The sequence below is a fragment of the Adiantum capillus-veneris genome, chromosome 24, assembly GCF_014529385.1.
Source record: "Adiantum capillus-veneris isolate H3 chromosome 24, ASM1452938v2, whole genome shotgun sequence".
In the NCBI taxonomy this organism is placed as follows: domain Eukaryota; kingdom Viridiplantae; phylum Streptophyta; class Polypodiopsida; order Polypodiales; family Pteridaceae; genus Adiantum; species Adiantum capillus-veneris.
In genome coordinates, this window is record NC_140954.1 from 16,431,471 (window position 1) to 16,454,710 (window position 23,240).

The following is a 23,240-nucleotide window of genomic DNA, read 5'->3' on the forward strand; positions in this document are numbered from 1 at the left end:
GTCAAACTGCTGTATAAAAGACAAAGCCTTCGAAGCATCGGAGTATCCCCGAAAAGTATCAAACTTAAGTGCTTGGCCACCTTCCTTAAACTCTCGGACTTTCTCGCTTTTATCTTCGAGAAAGTCATACTGGTTGGCTTTGTAAAAATTCTTCTTGTTCGCATAAAAGTTTCCGTTGTCAGAGTCTGAACTGTCCGTAGACGAGTCCTCTGTAGAAGTGTCACTCACTGGGCGAGACTTAGACTTCTTTGCCTTTTTCTTGCCCTTTCCGAAGCGTTGTTTCTTGCTTCGCTTTTTGCTTTTTCTGTCTTCTTCACTCAAGTCTGAAGAGCTAGAAGAACTGTCAGAAGAAGAAGAGAAGAAGAACTGGCTAAGCCTTCAAACTTGACACGCTTCTTCAGTTTCTTTGCCTTGTCGAATGTCGACCGACGACCCAAATACCCCGCGAAGTCAATGCCTTTCTTTTGCTTTTTGCCGTGCTTTTTGTCTTTCTTTTGCACGTCGAAAAGCTGAGCAATCCGTGCATCAACCACGTTCTCCAGTTCCTTCTCCGTATATTTCTTGGAGGCAGAAGGTTTCTTGAGAGCGGGTTTCGAGAGTGGTGTTGTGGTTCTCTGCCACTCCGTTTGTACCTCTTCCAAAGAGGTCTGGTTCATATATTTTGCTATCTTCGGGTCCCTGGCAAAATTGTGCATCATCTTTGTTGCATCATCAATCAATTTACGACGCTCCATCTCTCGCTACTACGCCGGAGTAGGCCTAGGCGGGCCATACTCCGTGCCGGAATCTTCGTTGCGATCCCTGCCCGCATCTCCAGATGCAGAGGGAGTCGATTGATCATTGCCTGAATCCATAGGTGCCGCAGAAAAAAAATTCGGGGATCGGATTTCTCGTAGAAGAGAAATCGGACGTGCTCTGATACCAATGTAACAGACTTGGACACTCCAAGTCAAGAATCAACCGCGACAGCACCAAATAACCACTTCAAAACAATTCACAGATCACAATAGATTTGCACTAGCCCGGCGGAGTACCGTGCCTAGAGATATTGGCCCCAAAGACTGGCGCCCCTTTCGGTATTTCTTTTTTATATTAATCAGATCAAAGTACAAGAGAGTGGCTAGGGTTTCACTCTCAGACTCTGCGTCCAAATGCTCTGAGAAGTCAAGCCCTCACCACTTAATTAAAGGTACAAGGGATGCCCAAAAGCAGAGCCCCAAAAGCTTCAAATCAAAAGCAGTTTGTTTCTCTCTCACAAACTCTTTTGAGTTTTTAAAAAAAAAGAAAAGTTACTCTCTCTCATTGCGTAGGAGAAAAAGCAACGCGCCGCAAATCACGAAAATCCGTACCAGCACTGCCACGTGGCATTCGACGGCAGTTTTAGGGTTTTGCTGACAAAAATTAGGGTTTTAGCCAGAATTTAGGGTTTGCTACAAATTAGGGTTTTTGCAGTTTTTAGGGTTTGCAGGGATTTTAGGGTTTCAGCTTGAAATTAGGGTTTCTCCGTAGCCACGTCATAGCTTTGTGACAGGACCAATTTAAAGTTAGTGGCCAAGTTCAATGTGAACTTGAACTTGGCCAAAGGTTAATAACCTTTAAAACTATACACAAAGGGGGCCATTTGGGCCTTTTAACCCAACAACCTCCCACTTAAAGGCATAATGGCGCCTTTAAGCTACGTGACTCCCACCATCTGTATGCATAGCTGATGTTGTGCTTTGAATAAGCACTTAGTGAGAGCATTTGCTGGATTTTGTGATGTATGGACCTTAACCAATGTAATAAGGCCATCCTCAAGCACTTCTCTAATGAAGTGATACCGCACATCAATATGCTTTGTGTGTGCATGAAACATGGCATTCTTTGCCAGACATATGGCACTCTGGCTATCACAACCAAGCATAGGTGCCTTGCCAGGCAAACCAAACTCGCTGCATAGGCGTGCTAGCCAAATGGCTTCTTTGGAAGCCTCAGTGGCTGAAATATATTCAGCCTCACTGGTAGACAATGCAATGATCTTTTGCAATCTAAAACACCATGAAACAACACCTCCTCCAAGAGTAAACACATAGCCACTTGTGGATTTCCGTGTATCCACATCACCAGCCATGTCAGAGTCACAAAATCCCTTCAACTCCAATGGTCCTTTACCATAGCAGAGGCATTTGTTTTTAGTCCCTTTCAAGTACCTCATAATGGACTTCACTGCATCCCAATGAAACCTGCCTGGATTAGCCATAAACTGGCTCACAACTCGGCTATGTCAGGCCTAGTAGCAACCATAGCATACATAAGTGAACCACAAGCTGAAGCGTAAGGCACACTTTGCATGTCATTGGCTTCTTCCTTTGACTTGGGGCAATCATCCTTTGAGATTTTGACATATGGCTGTAATAGCACACCAAGAGACTTTGCTTCAGCCATGTTAAATCTGTCCAGCACCTTTTCAATATACTTTTCTTGCGACAAATACAATATGCGCTAGTCCCTTTGCCTTGTAACACGCACTCCAAGTATATGTTCAGCTGCCCCAAGGTCTTTCATTGAAAACGCAAATTTCAGCTGCCCTTTAAGAGCATCAACAGTGCTTCTTTTCTTTGCAGCTATCAACATATCATCCACATAGAGCACAAGAATGATAGGGCTGCCATCCTCATCACGTTTGGTATACAAACAATGGTCTGCATGGCTTCTTTTGTAACCATGTTTAAGCATGAAGCGATCAAACATCTTGTACCATTGTCTACATGATTGTTTCAACCCATACAAGCTTCTATTGAGTATACATACCAAATGTTCCTTGCCAGGAATAACAAAACCCTCGGGTAAGCTCTTCCTCCACATCACCATGCAAGAAAGCGGTATGTACATCCATTTGGTCCATTTCCAAATCAAGAGCAGCCACAATGGCAAACAATACACACAAAGTGGTCATCTTCACAACAAGAGAGAACACTTCCTGAAAGTCTATGCCCTTGGTTTGAACATATCCCTTTGCCACAAGCCTTGCCTTATACTTGGGTTTTGCATCAACAGTTTTGATTTTAGACACCCATTTGTTAGGAATAGACTTCCTCCCTTTGGGCAATTCAACCAAATCCCAAGTATGATTAGCATGCAAAGCTTTAATCTCTTCCTGCATAGCAAGCTCCCACTTGTCGTTGTGCTCACATGTCTTTGCCTCTTTATACGTAAGAGGCTCTCCCTCATCTGTCAACATAATGTAATGCAAAGAGGGGTCATATCGACTCACAGGCCGTCTTTGACAAGTAGACCGCCTCACCCAATGATCCACATTATCCGGCAATGGGTTTACATCAAGTGGCACTACAAAATCATCAACAATGGGCTGTTGTACATCATTTTCAGCACCATTTTCAGCATTGTTTCTTGGCTGCAAATGCCCTTCAGGAGCCTCAATTTGCTGTCCAACATCATCTGGCTCAAACACCACTAGATCATCTACATTTTCAGCCATATGTGGTGCATCCTGAGGGTCAAAAATAGGCCTAACAGGTGGCTGGTCATGCTGAAATTTCACCCTTTTATGGTCATGTTTTGAGGGACAATTGTTTTGACGCAACCTTGCCTCATTAAAAACAACATCCCGGCTGCGTATAACCCTTTTGAGCTAAGGTAACTAAATCCTGTAACCCATTTCGCCTTCTTCACCATATCCCATGAAGAGGCCTTTAATGGACTTGGCATCTAGTTTGCTCCTCAACTCAAATCTAATATGCACAAAAGCCTCGCAACCAAAAATACGGAAGTGATCATGTGAAGCAAGCTTACCAGACCAAACCTCTTCAGGGATATCACCTTTCAAAGACATGTGAGGGGATCGATTGCATATATGCACTGCAGTTTTCAAAGCTTCTCCCCAAAATCCATGAGAGAGATTAGCTGTGGACAGCATGCATCTCACCCTCTCACAAAGTGTCCTATTGAACCTTTCACCCACACCATTAGAAGAGGGGCTGTATGGCACAGTAAGCTCCCTCTTAATGCCCAAATTTTCACAAAATTTATTAAATTCAGCACTTGTGAACTCCCCCCCATTGTCCGTACGCAAGCATTTTAGCTTTCTACATGTTTGGGTGGTCACAAATGCATGAAATTTCTTAAATGCAGCAAAGGCTTCATCCTTAGATTTGAGCAAATAAACCCAAATTTTCCTAGAATGATCATCAACAAGGGAGACAAAATAGCATGCACCTCCCATAGACTTAGTAGGCATACTACATACATCAAAATATACAAGATCAAGCACACAAGATTTACGAGAGACACCGGAGTAATAAGAACGCTTTACTTGCTTGCCATATTGACATTCATTACAAAAGTCAAGCTTTGTGCCCTTAGCATCAAGCTTGTTCAAAGTACAAAGTTTAGAGAGGCCCTTTTGGCTCATATGGCCAAGCGTCTTGTGCCACAACTCCATGTGAGAGTTAATTTCAACCAATGCAATAAACTTGCCGAACACGGCCTTTCCATGCATGGCACATGCAGTAAAGTATCCCTTGTGCCCTTTGCAATCAACCTTGAGTCTTTAGTCATTTTCCATGATCCTCTCTCAAACAAGATGCTGTAACCATGCATATCCATCTGATCAACAAAAAGCAGACTCTTCTTGATTCTCGGTACATATCTAACATCATGCAAGACAAGCTCATTTGTGCCATCTATGGACAGATGCACAGTGCCAATACCCTCTATGGAACATGCATGATTGTTTCCAAGGTATACATGGCCATGCTTGCCTACATCAAAAGTAGAGAAACACTCCTTGATAGGAGTCACATGAAATGAAGCACCGGAATCAACTATCCACGTCTGGGATAATGCATCATTGACAGTCAACAAAGCATCAATAAGATCACTCTTGGTGATCTGCATGTCTTGTGAATGAACATTAAGAGAGGCATCAAGGTCCTAAGCATTATCATCTGACAAAGTGGCACACAAGATGTCTGATGAGCGCGCGGCGGTGTGTGCAAGTGAAAGAGCACGCGAGGAAGTGCGGTGTGTGTGCAGAGAGGGGAGGCGAAGAGCAGCAAGAGAGGAAGCGCTAGCAGAAGAAGAGAGAGAGAGAGAGAGAGAGAGAGAGAGAGAGAGAGAGCTCACGTTTTTGAGAAAAACTCAATAAGTGAGTTTTGGGTTTTCCCACTTTTATTATAAGCGACCTTTAAAAATGTGTCCAAGTTCAATATGAACCTGGACAAAGTATAAAAATGTACAAAAAGGGGTTATTTAGGCCTTTAACCCAACAACCTCCCACTTAAAGGCATAAATGGCGCCTTTAAGCTACGTGACTCCCACCATCTCTATGCATAGATGATGTTGTGCTTTGGGTAAGCACTTAGTGAGAGCATCGACTGGATTTTGTGATGTATGGACCTTAACCAATGTAATAAGGCCATCCTCAAGCACTTCTCGTATGAAGTGATACCGCACATCAATATGCTTTGTGCGTGCATGAAACATGGCGTTCTTTGCCAAACATATGGCACTCTGGCTATCACAACCAAGCATAGGTGCCTTGGCAGGCAAACCAAACTCACTGCATAGGCGTGCTAACCAAATAGCTTCTTTGGAAGCCTCCGTGGCTCAAATATATATTCAGCCTCTGTCAATGCAACAATCTTTTGCAATCTAGAACACCATGAAACAGCACCTAAATACATAGCCACTTGTGGAATTCCGTGTATCCACATCACCAGCCATGTCAAAGTCACAAAATCCCTTGAACTCCATTGGTCCTTTACCATAGCAGAGGCATTTGTTTTTAGTCTCTTTCAAGTACCTCATAATGGACTTCACTGCATCCCAATGCAACCTGCCTGGATTAGCCATAAACCGGCTCACAACTCCCACTGCATGGGCTATGTCAGGCCTAGTAGCAACCATAGCATACATAAGTGAACCACAAGCTGAAGCATAAGGCACACTTTGCATGTCATTGGCTTCTTCCTTTGACTTGGGACAATCATCCTTGGATATTTTAACATATGGTTGTAATAGCACACCAAGAGGCTTTGCTTCAGCCATGTTAAATCTGTCCAACACCTTTTCAATGTACTTTTCTTGCAACAAATACAATAGGCGCTTGTCTCTTTGCCGTGTAACACGCACTCCAAGTATATGTTCAGCTGCCCCAAGGTCTTTCATTGAAAACCGAGATTTCAGCTGCCCTTTAAGAGCATCAACAATGCTTCTTTTCTTTGCAGCTATCAACATATCGTCTACATAGAGCACAAGAATGATAGGGTTGCCATCCTAATCACGTTTGGTATACAAACAATAGTCTGCATGGCTTCTTTTGTAACCATGTTTAAGCATGAAGCGATCAAACTTCTTGTATCATTGTCTACATGATTGTTTCAACCCATACAAGCTTCTATTGAGCATACATACCAAATGTTCCTTGCCAGGAATAACAAAACCCTCGGGTTGCTTTATGTAAAGCTCTTCTTTCACATCACCATGCAAGAAAGCGGTATGTAATCCATTTGGTCCATTTCCAAATCAAGAGCAGCCACAATGGCAAACAATACACACAAAGTGGTCATCTTCACAACAAGAGAGAACACTTCCTGAAAGTCTATGCCCTTGGTTTGAACATATCCCTTTGCCACAAGCCTTGCCTTATACTTGGGTTTTGCATCAACAGTTTTGATTTTATACACCCATTTGTTAGAAATAGACTTCCTCCCTTTGGGCAATTCAACCAAATCCCAAGTATGATTAGCATGCAAAGCTTTAATCTCTTCCTGCATAGCAAGCTCCCACTTGTCGCTGTGCTCACATGTCTTTGCCTCTTTATACGTAAGAGGCTCTCCCTCATCTGTCAACATAATGTAATGCAAAGAGGGGTCATATCGACTCACAAGCCGTCTTTGACAAGTAGACCGCCTCACCCAATGATCCACATTATCCGGCAATGGGTTTACATCAAGTGGCACTACAAAATCATCAACAATGGGCTGTTGTACATCATTTTCAGCACCATTTTCAGCATTGTTTCTTGGCTGCAAATGCCCTTCAGGAGCCTCAATTTGCTGTCCAACATCATCTGGCTCAAACACCACTAGATTATCTACATTTTCAGCCATATGTGGTGCATCCTGAGGGTCAAAAATAGGCCTAACAGGTGGCTGGTCATGCTGAAATTTCACCCTTTTATGGTCATGCTTTCAAGCACAATTGTTTTGAAGCAGCCTTGCCTCATTAAAAACAGCATCTCAACTACGTACAACCCTTTTGAGCTGAGGTAACCAAATCCAGTAACCCATTTCGCCTTCTTCACCATATCCCATGAAGAGGCCTTTAATGGACTTCGCATCTAATTTACTCCTCAACTCAGGTTTAACATGCACAAAAGCTTCGCAACCAAAAATGCGTAAGTGGTCATATGAAGCAGGCTTGCCAAACCAAACCTCTTGAGGGATGTCACCTTTCAAAGACATGTGAGGGGATCGATTGCATATATGCACTGCAATTTTCAAAGCTTCTCCCCAAAATCCATGAGAGAGATTAGCTGTGGACAACATGCATCTCACCCTCTCACAAAATGTCCTATTGAATCTTTCAGCTACACCATTAGAAGAGGGACTGTATGGCACAGTAAGCTCCCTCTTAATTCCCAAATTTTCACAAAACTTGTTAAATTCAGCACTTGTGTACTCCCTCCCATTGTCTGTACGCAAGCATTTTAGCTTTCTACATGTTTGGGTGGTCACAAATGCATGAAATCTCTTAAACGCAACAAAGGCTCCATCCTTAGACTTAAGCAAATAAACCCAAATTTTCCTAGAATGATCATCAACAAAGGAGACAAAATAACATACACCACCCATAGACTTAGGAGGCATGCCACATACATCAGAATGTACAAGATCAAGCACACAAGATTTACGAGAGACACCGGAGTAATAAGAACGCTTTACTTGCTTGCCATATTGACATTCATTACAAAATCAAGCTTTGTGCCTTTAGCATCAAGCTTGTTCAAAGTACAAAGCTTAGAAAGGTCCTTCTAGCTCATATGGCCAAGCCTCTTGTGCCACAACTCCATGTGAGAGTTAATTTCAGCCAATGCAATAAACTTGCCCAACACTGCCTTTCCATGCATACAGTAAAGTGTCCCTTTCTTTGTGCCCTTTACAATCAGCCTTGAGCCTTTGGTCATTTTCCATGACCCTCTCTCAAACAAGATGCTGTAACCATGCATATCCATCTGACCAACAGAAAGCAGACTCTTCTTGATTCCCAGCACATATCGAACATCATGCAAGACAAGCTCATTTGTGCCATTTATGGACAGATGCACAGTGCCAATACCCTCAATGGAACATGCATGATTGTTTCCAAGGTATACATGGCCTGCTTGCCTGCATCAAAAGTAGAGAAACACTCCTTGATAGGAGTCACATGAAATGAAGCACCGGAATCAACAATCCAAGTCTGGGACAATGCATCATTGACGGTCAACAAAGCATTAATAAGATCACTCTTGGTGATCTGCATGTCATGTGAATGAACATTTAGAGACATCAAAGTCATAAGCATCATCATCTGACAAAGTGGCACACAAGATGTCCTCTACATCTGACAGCTCCTCAATCACGACACTAGAAGCCACATTGGCCTTCTCTTTGTCCTTTGAGCTATCCTGTGCATCTGCCTTGACTTCCTTCTTCTCTTTCTTTTTGTCTCCGCCATTCTTTTTTCTTTCTAACTCAGCTTTATAGTACCTGCAATCCGGTTTCTTGTGACCTTTCCTGCCACATTGATAGCAAGTCACATCACCCTTGCCTTTGCTTGCATTTCCCCTTTCTTTACTCTTACTCTTACTCCTTTGTGCATAAGCATTCTTTTTTTTTGTCCTGCCTCTAACCATGTTGGCAGAGCTACCTCCCTCTCCACTTGCTTTCCTCCTGATTTCTTTATTCAAGATAGAACCCCTAACACCATCAAAGGTCAAATTGGGGTTATCGGACAACGAAACCACCAAAGTTTCCCATGACTCAGGTAAGGTCATAAGCAAGAAGATAGCTTTCAGCTTATCATCAAAAGGGGGCAAGCCAGAATCCTGTAACTGTGACAAAGTACCTGCGAACAATGACAAGTGCTCTGCCGCACTCTTGGACTCATCTAGTTGCATGCCAACAAGCTTTCGCATCAAGTGCATCTGGTTGACAGGCGTTGTATTTTCATACATTCCCTTTAACTTCTCCCACACATCAAAAGCAGTCATGAGACCTTTTACATCAATGACGGTCTCATCTGTCATGGCCATTTTAATGTATGTAACGGCCTTCCTGTTCATGCTAACCCATGCTTCATCCGTCATATTCTGTGGCTTCACCTGTTCAAGTGCCCCTTTGCAATCCTTAAGAAATAGGATTCCCCGAATCCTGTCTTTCCAAAGATCAAAACCTATACCATCAAACATATAATCTCGAAGAGGTTCTTCACATCCGAAGAAGATGAGGCCATAGTTGCACGAAATAAGAGGGATAACACGCTGATTTTTTGAGCAAAATGCGCAAAAATCGGAGTATAGCCTCACAGAGATGTGCACTACAGCTCCAAATGGTCACAGGAGCAATTTGGGGCAAAATAGGACGATTTGGGCACAAAATTCAATTTCTGAAATTTAAGCGTAGGAAATTTCAGCGAGCGAATTTGTGCTCGAAAACAACGAATTTAGTTGTTTTTAGTCTCAGAAGACGTATATACATAAGGCTAATACACAACCTTTAGAAGCATGTAAGCGCAAAAGCCCCAATTTGTAGCATCAAAATTGCATGAAATTGAGCCACAAATGGTCATACATCGACAAAATTTGTCAAATGTGAGTAGATTGCATCGATTTGCACTTTCCCGAATGTAATCGCACCATAAAAACACTTGCAAAAACCTGCGTAAATCTGAAATTTGCTTAAAACACTTGTTTTAGGACTTGTTTTTCGGCAATTTCAGGGTTTTCGGGTAGCGAGGACTTAGCAAAAGTATTCCCACACCTTAATACATCGTTTGCAAAACCTGTATTTTTGCTGTCATAACCTGTAATTTCCTGTTTTTGACCTAATTTCAGCCTGTTTTAGGTCAATTTGGGTTGCCGGGAGCTCTCTGGTGTCCGGGGACTAGTCCTTTGGCGACGAAATTGCAAAATCTCGCCATAAAGTTAACCTTCTTGGCTAAAATTCAGTGTTTGCAGGTTTGGGGACAAACCCTAATGGGGCTTTGATACCAATTGATGAGCGCGCGGCGGTGTGTGCAAGTGAAAGAGCACGCGAGGAAGTCTAGTGTGTGTGCAGAGAGGGGAGACGAAGAGCAGCAGGAGAGGAAGCGCTATCAGAAGAAGAGGGAGAGAGAGAGAGAGCTCACGTTTTTGGGAAAAACTTAATAAGTGAGTTTTGGGTCTTCCAACGTTTATTATAAGTGACCTTTAAAAATGTGTCCAAGTTCTGGACAAATATTGAACCTGGACAAAGTATAAAAATGTACAAAAAGGGGTTATTTAGGCCTTTAACCCAACAATATCCTCTACATCTGACAGCTCCTCAATCACAACACTAGAAACCACATTTGCATTCTCTTTGTCCTTTGAGCTATCCTGTGCATCTGTCTTGACTTCCTTCTTCTCTTTCTTTTTGTCTCCACCATTTTTTTTCCGTTCTAACTCGGCTTTATAGTACCTGCAATTGGGTTTCTTGTGACCTTTCCTGCCACACTGATAGCAAGTCACATCACCCTTGCCTTTGCTAGCATTTCCCCTTTCCTTAGTCTTACTCTTACTCCTTTGTGCACAGGCATTCTTCTTCTCTGTCCTACGTCTAACCATGTTGGCAGAGTTGCCTTCGTCTCCGCTTGCTTTCCTCCTGATTTCCTCATTCAAGATAGAACCCCTAACACTATCAAAGGTCAAATTGGGGTTATTTGACAATGAAACTACCAATGTTTCCCATGAATTAGGTAAGGTCATAAGCAAGAAGATAGCTTTCAGCTTATCATCAAAAGGAGACAAACCGGAATCAAGTACCTACGAACAACGACAAGTGCTTTGCAGCGCTCTTGGACTCATCTAGTTGCATGCCAACAAGTTTTCGCATCAAATGCACTTGGTTGACGGGCGTTGTATTCTCATACATCGCCTTTAACTTCTCCCACACATCAAAAGCAATTGTGAAACCTTTCAAATCAATGACTGTCTCATCGGCATGGCCATTTTAATGTATGTAACTGCCTTCCTCTTCAGGCTAACCCATGCTTCGTCCGTCATATTCCGTGGCTTTACCTGTTCAAGTGCCCCTTCACAATTCTTAAGAAATAGGATTCCCTGGATCCTGTCTTTCTAAAGGTCGAAACATGTTCCGTCGAACCTCCTAATCTCGAAGAGATTCTTCACATCCGAAGAAGATGAGGCCATAGTTACACGAATAAGAGGGCTAATACGCTGAATTTTTGGGCAAAATACACAAAAACCGGACTATAACCTCACAAAAGTGTGCACTATAGCTCTAAGTGGTCACAGGAGCAATTTGGAGCAAAATGGGTCGATTTAGGCACAAAAAACAATTTCTGAAATTTATACGCAGGAAATTTCAGCAAGTGAATTTGTGCTCAAAAACAACAATTTTAGTTGTTTTTAGCCTCACAAAACATACATAAGGCTAATGCACAGCCTTTAGAAGCATATATGAGCAAAAGCCCCAATTTGTAGCATCAAATTGCACAAAAATGAGCCACAAATGGTCATACATAGCCAAAACTTGTCAAATGTGCATAGATTGCATCAATTTGCACTTTCCCCAATGTAGACGCATCTAAAATACACTTGCAAGTACCTGCGTAAATCTGAAATTTGCTGAAAACACCTATTTTGGGACTTGTTTTGGCAATTTCAGTGTTTTCGGGTAGCGGGGACCTAGGAAAGATGTTCCCACACCTTAATACATGATTTACAAAACCTGTATTTTGTTGTCATAACCTGTAATTTGCTGATTTTGACCTAATTTCAGCTTGTTTTAGGTCAATTTGACTTGTCGGGAGCTCTCTAGTGTCCAGGGACGAGTCCTTTGGCGATGAAATTGCAAAATCTCGCGTGAAAGTTGACTCCTTTGCTGAAAATCAACGTTTGCAAGTTTGGGAGAAAACCCTAATTTGGCTCTAATACCAGTTGATGAGCGAGCGGCGGTGTGTGCAAGTGATAGAGCATGCGGAGATGTGCAGGGCGTGTACCTTGGAGAGGGGCGAAGGCCTGCAGAGCAGAGGGCGATACGGAACAAAAGGAGAGAGAGAGAGAGAGAGAGTATAAAGTATAGGACCAATTTAAAGTTAGTGACCAAGTTCAATGTGAACTTTGCCAAAGGTTAATAACCTTTAAAACTATACACAAAGGGAGCCATTTGGGCCTTTTAACCCAACAACAGATCGGCCTTTTCCTTGCAGAAGTAGCGATCCAAGGCATCCACACCTAGCATTTTCAGATTTCAGTAGCATCGCAGATCTAACCTCGATGACGACACCATCGTCACAGTCGCCATCGTCGTCACCATCAACGTTGACATCGTCGTTGTCAAGTACCACAGCATCTAGAAGCCTTGTACCAGACCTTTGTGCAATCTAAAGCAAATACCTCTCTAGCAACAGAGGGGGGGGCCCTTGGAGGGGGGTTTGGGACCCCATCTAGTGTCGTCACTTCTCTCTCTCTCTCTCTAGCACTCTCATGCACTCACTCACAATTTGCATTCCACTCTTTTGTTTTGGTCATTGCACATTCTCTCATTAAGTCAAGGAAGGCTCTACCTTCCTGTCAGTAAAAGGAACCTTGAGCACTCACTGATCACTCATCTTGAGCCATACACCATCATTTACTTCCATTGCACATTGCATTGGTATAAGAGCTCTTTGGCAGTGTTCAGTATCATCACTCAAGGAAAGAATCACAAAGAACCACAAGAATTTTTTTGCTTGTTGTGATCACACGTAACCCAAGACCACTTCGGCGTGTCGTTCCCTAATCTGTATTTTTGAAGAGTGGAAGGTAACCCAAGAAAGAAGAGCTTGTCCAGCCTCCCCTCGTTCCTCTTTTCCACTCATTGAGAGCGGACCTTGCACTTAGCGGCAGGCCAATCGACGTGAGGTAGGAAAAAGCAACCTTGATGTGAGCGCAAGGCCGCCATGGGGTGCACCCGCAAGGAGTTGAGCTTGGGTAAGAGAAAAGCCTTCTTAAACGCAGGTTGTAAGCCAAGAACCTCGAGTACTCAAGAACCCCAAGACCCTCGAGTACTCAAGAAGAACCACGAGTACTCAAGAACCCCGAGTACCCACGTACTCAAGAACTCAAGAACCTCAAGAACTCAGTGCATGGTCATCACCCGAAGCGGAATGGATACTTTGTGTGAAGGTGATGAGAGTGGAGTTGGAGAAGAGTCACCAGGAGGATTGTTCCCCGATCCTCCCCCATCCCAATCTACGCCACGGATTGCACCAACCCCTATGAAGGCTTTGATCAAGACGATGATGGAGATGATGCTACAACAAGAGGCTCAACGTGCCGCCATGGCTTGAGATCGCAAAGAAAAAGGGCAACTATGGAGCTCAAGCGTGAGCAAGCACGCGAGACTCAACGCATAGCCGTTGAAGAGAAGTGCGCAGCAATGGCGTTAAAGCGAGATGTCACGTCACACATCCAACCCTATGTATCCATGGACAAGCTACAGCATGACCAAGGTTCAATTCAATCAAGTCAATCTAGAATAGAAAGTGATCTGACACTTTTGTGAGTCTGTTCGCAGACCTGCATGTCCAGACACTTAGATTAGATGATATCCTCTGGTTGCACATAGCATGACCATCAGATTTCCATCAAAACCCATCAGGACCATTCTTACAGTGCATACACCTATTTTCCCTATTTTTGACATTTTTCACTTATTATTTTTAAGTGACTTTTGTTAGAAATTGGGTAGGGCAAATTCCATAAGTTTGTATATATAGAAACCTAGCACTAGCACTTTCTGGCAGAAGAGGCAGCAGGAGCACCTTGCTCAACAGGCAACTTCTCAGCAAGACCCCCCACAGAGACCTAGCGTTTTTGCAAGAGACAGCAAAACCTAGCGTTTTTGCATCAGATCAACCAACGTTTTTGCACTTGTAGATTCTCGACGACGGTAGACAACAAATCAGCCCTAGCGTTAGCAGATTCCCCACAGAAGGCAGCACATTCCCAATGTTAGCAGATTTCCACCGCAGGAACCAAATCAGCCCTAGCGTTTTTTATTTGCAGATCAGCCTCGGCGTTTTGCAATTCCATCGCGACAGATTCAGCCCTAGAACCAGCGTTTTCAGTTTTCAACAGTCAGTTACCGCAAAAAAAGTCACGAACCTCGCAGATCTCACCTTCCCGTAGCAGATCCTCGCCGCATGGTCAAATCCCGCGAAGTTTGCAGATTCAGCCCGGAAATCGTAGTTTTCAGCATTTGCGTTTTCAGCGCGTCATCGTCGCATTGTCACCATCGACATCGTCATCGACATAGAGTCAGAATTCAGTAGATAAAAATTTGCAGATTCAGCCATTAGCATTTTCAGATTTCAGCCCGTCTCGTCGTCGACATCATCGGCAAGTCCAAAGCATTGTAGAGATTTGTGCAATCAATAGTAGACCGCTCTCGCCATAGAGAGTGGGGCCTTCGGAGGAGGGTTTGACAACATTCTGGTGTCATATTCTTCTCTCTCTATCTCAGTCTTAGTACTTTCATTCACAGTGTTCACCACTTTGTTTGTGTCCATTCCACTCTCTCACTAAAGGAACGGAAGGCTCTCCCTTCCGTAAGTAAAAGGAACCTTGAGCACATCAAAGTTCAACATTCATTTCCATTGCACCTCACATTGGTATCAGAGCTTTGGCAGTGTTCTGTATCACTCAAGGAAGAACCACAAGAACCACAGAATTTTTTTTGCTTGTTGCGGTCGCATGTAACCCAAGTACTCTTGGGCGTGTCAATTCCTAATCATGTTTTTGAAGAGTGACAGGAAACCCAAGAAAGAAGGGCTTGGCCAACCTCCCCTTGTTCTCTTTTCACTCATTGAGAGCGGACCGTGCACTTAGCGGCCGGCCAATCGACGTGAGGTGGGAAAAAGCAACCTTGGTGTGAGCGCAAAGCCGCCAAGGGGTGCGGTGCGCCCGCGGAAAGGAGCAGAGCTCGGGTAAAGAGAAGATCCTTCTCTAACACAAATTGCAAGCTAAAGAAGAACCTCAAGACCCTCAAGAACTCAAGCACCTCAAGAACCCAAGACCCATAAGAACCCAAGTTCCTCGTGAACTTAAGAACCCAAGACTTCAGTGGATGGTCATCACCCGAAGCGGAATGGATACTTCGCATGGAGGTGGTAAGCATGGGAGTGGCGAAGAAGAGTTTTCCTCACCAAGAGGTTTTTTCGACCCCTCCCCATCTACGCCAAAGATTGCACTAGATCATATGGAGGCTTTCGACAAGATGATGATGGACAGGAAGTTAGAAAGCGACAAAATAATGGCAACCATAGAGCGTAAATACGAAGACGGAATGGAAGCCATAGCGCGTGAGCGCAAAGAAAGAGAAGCAAAATTTCATCGCGAGAACAAAGAAAGACGAGCAAAATTTGATCGCGAGAATAAAGCAAGAATGCAAGAGATGTTGCGACTCTTTTCTCAAGTTCAGGCACAGATGCAAGAGATTCGAGAAAAGGAGACTCTCTCCATCTCTTCTTCTCCCAAGCATAACACTCATGATTTGAATGACAATGATAAGCATGATAATTTGAATGATAATGACAAGCATGATGAATTGCATGATAATGATGAGCATGATGATTTGGATGATAAGGACAAGCATGATGATTTGCATGATGATCAAGATGTGATTTCTCACAAGCATGATGATTTGCATGAAGATAATGTGATTGTTTTACAAGGATGATGTGTTAGTTGATACTTTCTCTAGTGAAGCTAACCTCATTGCAGATTCGATCAATCACGAAGAATCGATCTTGGCTCTCGAGTCAAGGTCCAAAGAACCCCCTCAGGAAGTTTCGATCCCTCACGAAGAACCGATCTTGGCTCTCAAGTCGAGGTCCAAAGAACCCCCACAGGAAGTATTATGTGCACGAATGATTAGTCAACACGCATTGTTCAAGTTTTTCATTCGTGATGCTTTCCAGCACGCATTGTTCGAGTGTTTCATTCGTGATGCTTTCCTGTATTTTAGTCACCGTCCTTATGTGATTTCTTATCATAGGCATGATATATTGTTCGATGAGCACGATTCACTCATGAATGAGCACGGATGTATGCGGATGATTCATGAAAAGATGAAATGTTTCCATTCAAGGGTCACATTCCATGTCTCTTCCTTGGCACGTCACAGTCATAGAAAGAGCACAAAAAGGATTGAGCATCAAGCATAAGCATTTCCATTGTGTTTTGCCACAGTTCATTGATTTAGATCGTAAAGTCGAGTTTCGGCCCCAATTGCTAATCATTTATACCCATTTATTGTATCCTCAAAACGTGTTGCTTCATAACAGAATACACTATTGCTTCATAACAATACACGCTGCCAATATGTTCACGGGAAACTTTAAAAATTTCAAAACAGCTTGACACTACAAATAGATCGAACTCAACAAAGCTCATTTACGATTCTAACATAAGTACATCTTGATTCTCTTATGCTATAATAGGTCAAGGAATCATCAATGTAAATTTCTGAAGGGCGAATCCCCTTAGCTCATCCCACGTGGCAATTTTGAAAGGATTCAAGAAGAGGTCTATACATTTGACCGTTGAATTTAGAAGAAATATCATGGATGATCTGCATGACCTTAGAGCCTTGATTTTAGAAGTTAATCCATGCAAGCAAGCACCACTCGCAGGGGTAATTTCACATTTACTTAAAAGTGTCCCAAACAAGATAGGCTACATCTAACACTCGATGTTAAAAGCCCTTGAGAGAACGATAGGAAAGCCTGATAATTCAAAACATCAAATATCAGTCTTCTCCTTATCTTGCAATCATACAACACAAGCCAAACCAATGAGTGCAATTGTCAAGTGAAATATCCAATATCCGCATCCCAAATGGCCAAGTAGGGTAACAACCATCCGCATCTAGCATGGTAATCTTGCATTTCACATATTGACTACCGTTTGTACAATATTAACAACACCTTTCAACTAAAAGATCATCAACTCGGCATGTTTTGGCCACAAAGGTTAAAATGCTGATCCAAGGACTTAGGTCCACAATGCATTCAATAAAGCTTCAAACTTCCCTTTGATAACTTACACTGGATAAACACAAGCTGCATTATGATCTTCCACTACAACTGACAACTGAAGAACCAGAAGAAAAAGAACCAACAACTAAGTAACAAACCCCACGTTGATTGAGCCATTCCATTTCATTAACTTTAAATTGTAGAACCAAGAAACCCGAAAATCAGGATGGAGCTGGAGCTGGAGCACATCAGGACAAGTAGAAAGGATGATAATGATTATTATCCAAGCAATAATGCTGTGCAAATTAAAGAGCAGCACCTTTACCCAGTTCTGCTTCCACCATAAATGCCAATATAAAGACAAGTGCATTTCAAAGATAAAGCTGAATAGCTAGACAAACAGTACAAATATAATCAGATACAATCAAGGTTCATCATGCATGACAACGTATGCTTTGGAGTAAAATTATGAAGCCATCAAATCTCATGAAAACTGAATCAGCCTATTAAAGCTTGAAAGGAAAACAAAGACTAAATCATTCAGTTATCTTCATAAGCACACACCTTCTGCAGTCTTCCTGATGAAATGGGAAGAGACACTACATCAAAGACCAAACACTGAACCAGAGAGTGCAGCAAATATATTCTAGGCCTGCCATCAAACAATCTTCTCTGTCCACCATGATTTTATGTGATTATTACAAAATGTGTGCTCTCCTACTAACTATCAGGTGATAGACTCATACACAATAGGAAATCCTCCAAACAAAATGGAAACCTTCAACTGCAAGCAGCTGACTGCTTACAAGGCAAGGAAATGCAACCAAACAAAAAGATTCTCCTTGGATTTACTTAGCCTATAATCCACTGCAGTAACCTAGAAGTTCAACTTTCCTAGCCTTGGAGCTCAGCAAACTAGTAAAGATCAAAAACTTTAACAGCTTCATGGATAACTTCAAGATCGAGGTTACAAAGCATCTCAAACTTAACTTGAAAGAGCAAATGAGATCTTGAATTGAGATTCAAACAATGGAAGAAAGGAAACAAAATGTACGATAAGCTAACCTGGAGGAAGCACAGAGGCTGAGTCAACAGCACAGTCGCAGTTGCAAGGTGCACATTCAGATCGAGATCCATGCTTGAGAACGGCAATGCCTTCAAAGAAATGCCAATAAAGAGGAGGACCCAGTATGTAGATTGCAAGTATGAACGCACACAGAAGCACGCAAGCCTTCCCAGGGCTACATACAGAGCCGGACGCTTGCAAGATAGGCATCTCAAAACCCTATCTCTGCCGTGTCAGGCAGGATACCTCCTCATGAACGCGTCAAGCAGCTACTTCAGAAAGAATGCTGGTTTCTGGATGAACGATCTGATGCACACTGCTCACACCCCTCACGCGCTCTAGCGCGAGCGCGCACAAATGTACTTGAGTGGAGAGAGAGAGAGAGAGAGAGAGAGAGAGAGAGGTGCGTTTACCTGCGCGTGTGCGTGTTATAGTAAAATTTTCTGTAAGTGCTTAGTGACAGAGATGACGACTAACATTCAAATCTGTTCAAAAAACTGCCTATAGCCTAAAGCTTCCAGCTGTTCAGCCCACTTTCCACCATATTCACTTAAGCCTAAAACCAGTTTATGGTTTTTGGTTCAAACTTCGCGTTCGGAAGTCACACACCTTATCTGAAAATGTCACTCTTGTCCCATAGTCTCATTCACCTAGAAAACAAGACGTGATACAATGGCCATGCCACCTCCTACTAAAAGAGAGAATGTCAAGCCATTTATGTATGTCGAGGCCATCCATAGAACTTTCAGTGTATATCCAAGTGTGCAAAGCATAGTTGTGTTTTAATAAGCGAACTTTAACTATATCTATACTATTATAAGACGGGGAGAGATTCCGGCCCCCTTCCCGGACACGTGTCCCAACCTGCTTCATTCGACAGTGTGGCTTGCAGCTCTGACGACACAGAGGACAGTGCGCGCAACTATAGAGAGAGAGAGAGAGAGAGAGAGAGAGAGAGAGAGGCAACCGAAGGCCGATGGCCATACAAGTAATGTTAAGCAGGTAAACTTCCTCTCAATAAAAGGATACACGATCACATGTGTGTGTGTGTGTGTGTGTGTGTGTGTGTGTGTGTGTGTGTGTGAGAGAGAGAGAGAGAGAGACTCTTTGGAGATTATCGAAAAGAGAGAGAGTGTTAAAGATGCTCAAAGAAACACCAAAGAGACTAGTGAGTGTGTGTGTGTTGTTGTATTAAACTTATACTTATACACAAAAGAACATAAAAGTTCAAAAGGCAGTTGGCTGTAGACAAAGGACAAAGATTAACACAAAAATTACTCAATCATAAATTCATTTTTGTACATCAAAATGAGAATGAAATATCATTCCAGTGCATTTATACATGAGATAGTCAAAAAAATGGTTCTAAAGTAGAGGAAGCCCGGTTCTTCATTGTTAAACCAAAAAGACCATAAGTAAAGATAGAATTATCACCTGCATCCATATAAACAAGACAACAGATTCGTTAGCTTTGTTTATGTATTGCAGGTGTTAATGAACCTATAAGTTGTTATCCATGTCCTACTTAAAACTTTTTAATTTAAACTTACTTTTTTTTTTGAGTGTATCAAATATTGCAAACTTGAGTAGATAGACCAAAAGAAGTTTATTTCCACATGTTTTCATTGTGATCAGAAGGCCACCACCCCTTTTGATCCAGGTTTCAAAAGATCCCATATGTAGATTGAAGTATTCAAGATATAATGTAATTTTTTGAATTGACAAACTTCAAAACATCAAGAAGTGTTTTTCAAATGTTTTTAATGTGATCAGAAGGCCACCACCCCTTCTAATCCAAGTGTCAAAAGATCTTATTTCATAGAAATACTGAAGTATTCAAGATATGATGTAATTTTTTGAATTTACAAACCCCAAGAACTGTTTTTCCACATGTTTTTCATTGTGATCAGAAGGCCACCACCCCTTTTGATCCCAGTGTCAAAAGACCATGCTTCTAAAAAGTCAATGTACAATAGTTATCTACTAGAATTCAAATTATTCAAAACAAAATATCGACACTTGTTTGCCATAAGCCCAAGCATAATTTAATAAGCTTTGAAGGCCTATCATCATCTTTTTATGTAGGAATATCAGGACTTCTATCAGGCAAAAGACCAGCAATAGCTAGGGTCAAATATTCAAGTTAAGACACAGCCAGCAGATATTACCAGATTTTGAGCCTAAAGTAAAGATCAAATCCCAATAAAACCATATCCTCCTTTGAAGACCATATCATAATGGTAAGAGAATATCATAGCAGCAAACCCCTAGGTATAAGTCCGGCATCACCAACCATTTTAATGCAGTTTACCATGGCTCACCAATTTACTGACAGAAAGTCATCAACATTAGTTTGGTACCAAAACAGGACACTTAAGTGTCTTTTTTTTACAAATTTAGATTAAATGCTACTTGCATCAGATGGTGGAAGCTATCATGATTAAGAAATATACTCATCAAGTATACCAACATAAGACTACGATTAATGCTTTGAAGAATTCGAATTTTATAAGCTTAATAAAAAATGAAGAGACCTTGTATGAAATTGTACACAAATTTTTCATAATTGTGTTAAAGATAATCGCAAGTTTTATGTGCAAAACAATTTACTTGAGAATATATAAAACAATGGGAAGTTCTACATGTTTGATATGGTCATTCAAGCATATTGTTGTGTACGAAGAAAAATATGTTTTTGATGTATTATTAAGGTTTATAAAGTGATACATTGCTTACCCTCTCCATTGAGGACTCAAGATCGTGTTGGAATTAGGGTTGCAGGAAAACACATATAGCTTGGAGAAGACGAAGGAAGCTCAAGGCACACTATAGAGAGTTTTTTACTTAGTGTGCAATGGAAAGATAGATATCCCTATAATGATGGGCGTATATACAATGCCTGGGGGGGGGGGGGGGGGGGGGGGGGGAGAACTCCTTGTGAGGGAAAAAATGCCGCGCCGGTCCTAAGTTTGTTCACACATATCACTACCACATGTATATGGTAACAAACCCCCCCGGAGTGATGCGGTGAACGAGAGTTGGCACATGGAGTAAAGGGAAGTGCCATGTCCTGAGGACATGATCAGTCCACAAAGGGGAGTAAGCCCAAAGCTTTGTGGAAAGCTTCAAATTTCTCACGATACAATGTCTTTGTGAAAAGATCTACAAGGTTGTCCTGTGTTGGCACATAAGCCAAACTGATCTCTCATGTTGAGAGCCTCTCCTTGACATAGTGGCAATTCACCTCAATGTGCTTTGTGTGAGCATGAAAAACTGGGTTCCGTGCAACTACCAATGCGCTCTAATTGTCAGTGTAGATAGTGTTGGCAATGTCCTAACCAACACCCACATCATCCATAAGACGTTTGAGCCATACACACTTAACCGTAGCTACGAAGACTGCCCTCTACTCAGCCTCACAACTAGAAGTGGCCATAGTAGGTTGCTTCTTTCTCAACCATGATATACATGAACTGCCAAACATTAAACAAAAACCACTTGTGGACATTCGCGTGTCAAAACGACCAGCCCAATCTTAGTCCGAAAAAGCATGTAAGTCTGGTGGCAATGATCCCCCCTTGGGATAAAACAAGTCAAGATGTAAAGTGCCACTCAAGTAGCAGAAAACCCTCTTGATAGCGTGCCAATGCTTAGACCATGGGCTATGCATAAATTTGATGACCTCTGTGAGATGGCAAACTGAATATCCGGCCTCGTGTTGCATACATAAATGAGGCATCCAACACAGTGTGGTAAAGAGTGACATCCGCAGGATCACCAGCATCATGAAGACTCAATTTCAAACCTGTTTCCATGGGAGTGGCAATGGGTTTGCAATCCTCAAGTCCAAACCTACATAGCAATCTCTCTATGTAACTTTTCTGACACAAGGCAATACCACCATCACACTGCTTAAATTGTATATACAAGTAATGATGCAACAGCCCCAAATCTTTCATCTTGAAAATAACATTCAAATCGGCCTTAAATTTACCAATATGTCTCTCATTTGGTCCAGTGATCAGCAATTCATCCACGTAGAGAACCACAATGAGAAGCATATCACCCTCACGCTTTACATACAATGCGCTTTCTGTAGGACTGTTACGAAAGCCTCATTTGACCAAATGAGTGTAAGCCTTCTCATACCAAGCACGAGAAGATTGCTTCAACCCATACAAAGCTTTGTTACATTTGCACACTTTTATCCTCTTGTTCTTTCTTGACAAACTTATCATCCAATTTTATGCGCTGTGTTTGTGGCACCAAAGTATATGCCAAACAGTCAAAAACACGCATGTGCTCAAAGAAGGCTTTCTAGCATGCCATGCTTCATATGGAGTGTCATAATAATCAATATCTAATTCTCCTAAATGATTTTCTCATATTAAACTGATCATTTAATGTGGGGAAGTGCCAGGGGAGAAAAAGCTAGAATATTGGTTAAGCTAGCAGACCGGCCACAGTAGGGATCCAAAGGAGGGAAAATAGGGATCCAAAAGGGGGGCCATCTGCAAAAGATCCATGTGCCACAAGGGGCTAAAAAGACCCTAAGGTTCAGCCCATTAAGACTTCCAAAATGCTAAGGTTCCAAAATTCAAAGGTTATGTCCAAAGGTCAACCCTAGGGGAATTGGATGCTTTGTGTGTGTAAAAAAAGTCTTTGCATATCCCTACATGGGAGGGGGCGAGCCTTTCTTCTAGGGGATGAGAGAGAAAGCCACACACACACACACACACAAGCTCCCTTTACACAAAGGGAATGAGGGACACATGTCAGCTCCCTGGGCCAGATGCCCACAAGGTGTACCCAATTCCTATTGGATGGCCTTAGAGGTGGACCAATGATAATTAGGCTAGAGTAAATCTAGTTTAATTAATTTAAAAACACTTAATAAAAAGAACCA

At 42.3% G+C, this 23,240-nt stretch overlaps 1 protein-coding gene across 1 annotated transcript in view; it reads right to left on the reverse strand.

Annotated features, from left to right (window-relative positions):
* The window catches only part of LOC147426014 (uncharacterized), a 40,036-nt gene extending 21,348 nt beyond the window's left edge, over positions 1-18,688 (reverse strand). Inside the window, exon 1 of the mRNA XM_086498470.1 lies at positions 18,334-18,688. Within this exon, the coding sequence (XP_086354596.1) occupies positions 18,334-18,544 (211 nt within the window). The 5' untranslated portion in view covers positions 18,545-18,688. The remainder of the gene's footprint in view (positions 1-18,333) is intronic.
* Positions 18,689-23,240: the final 4,552 nt, after the last annotated feature.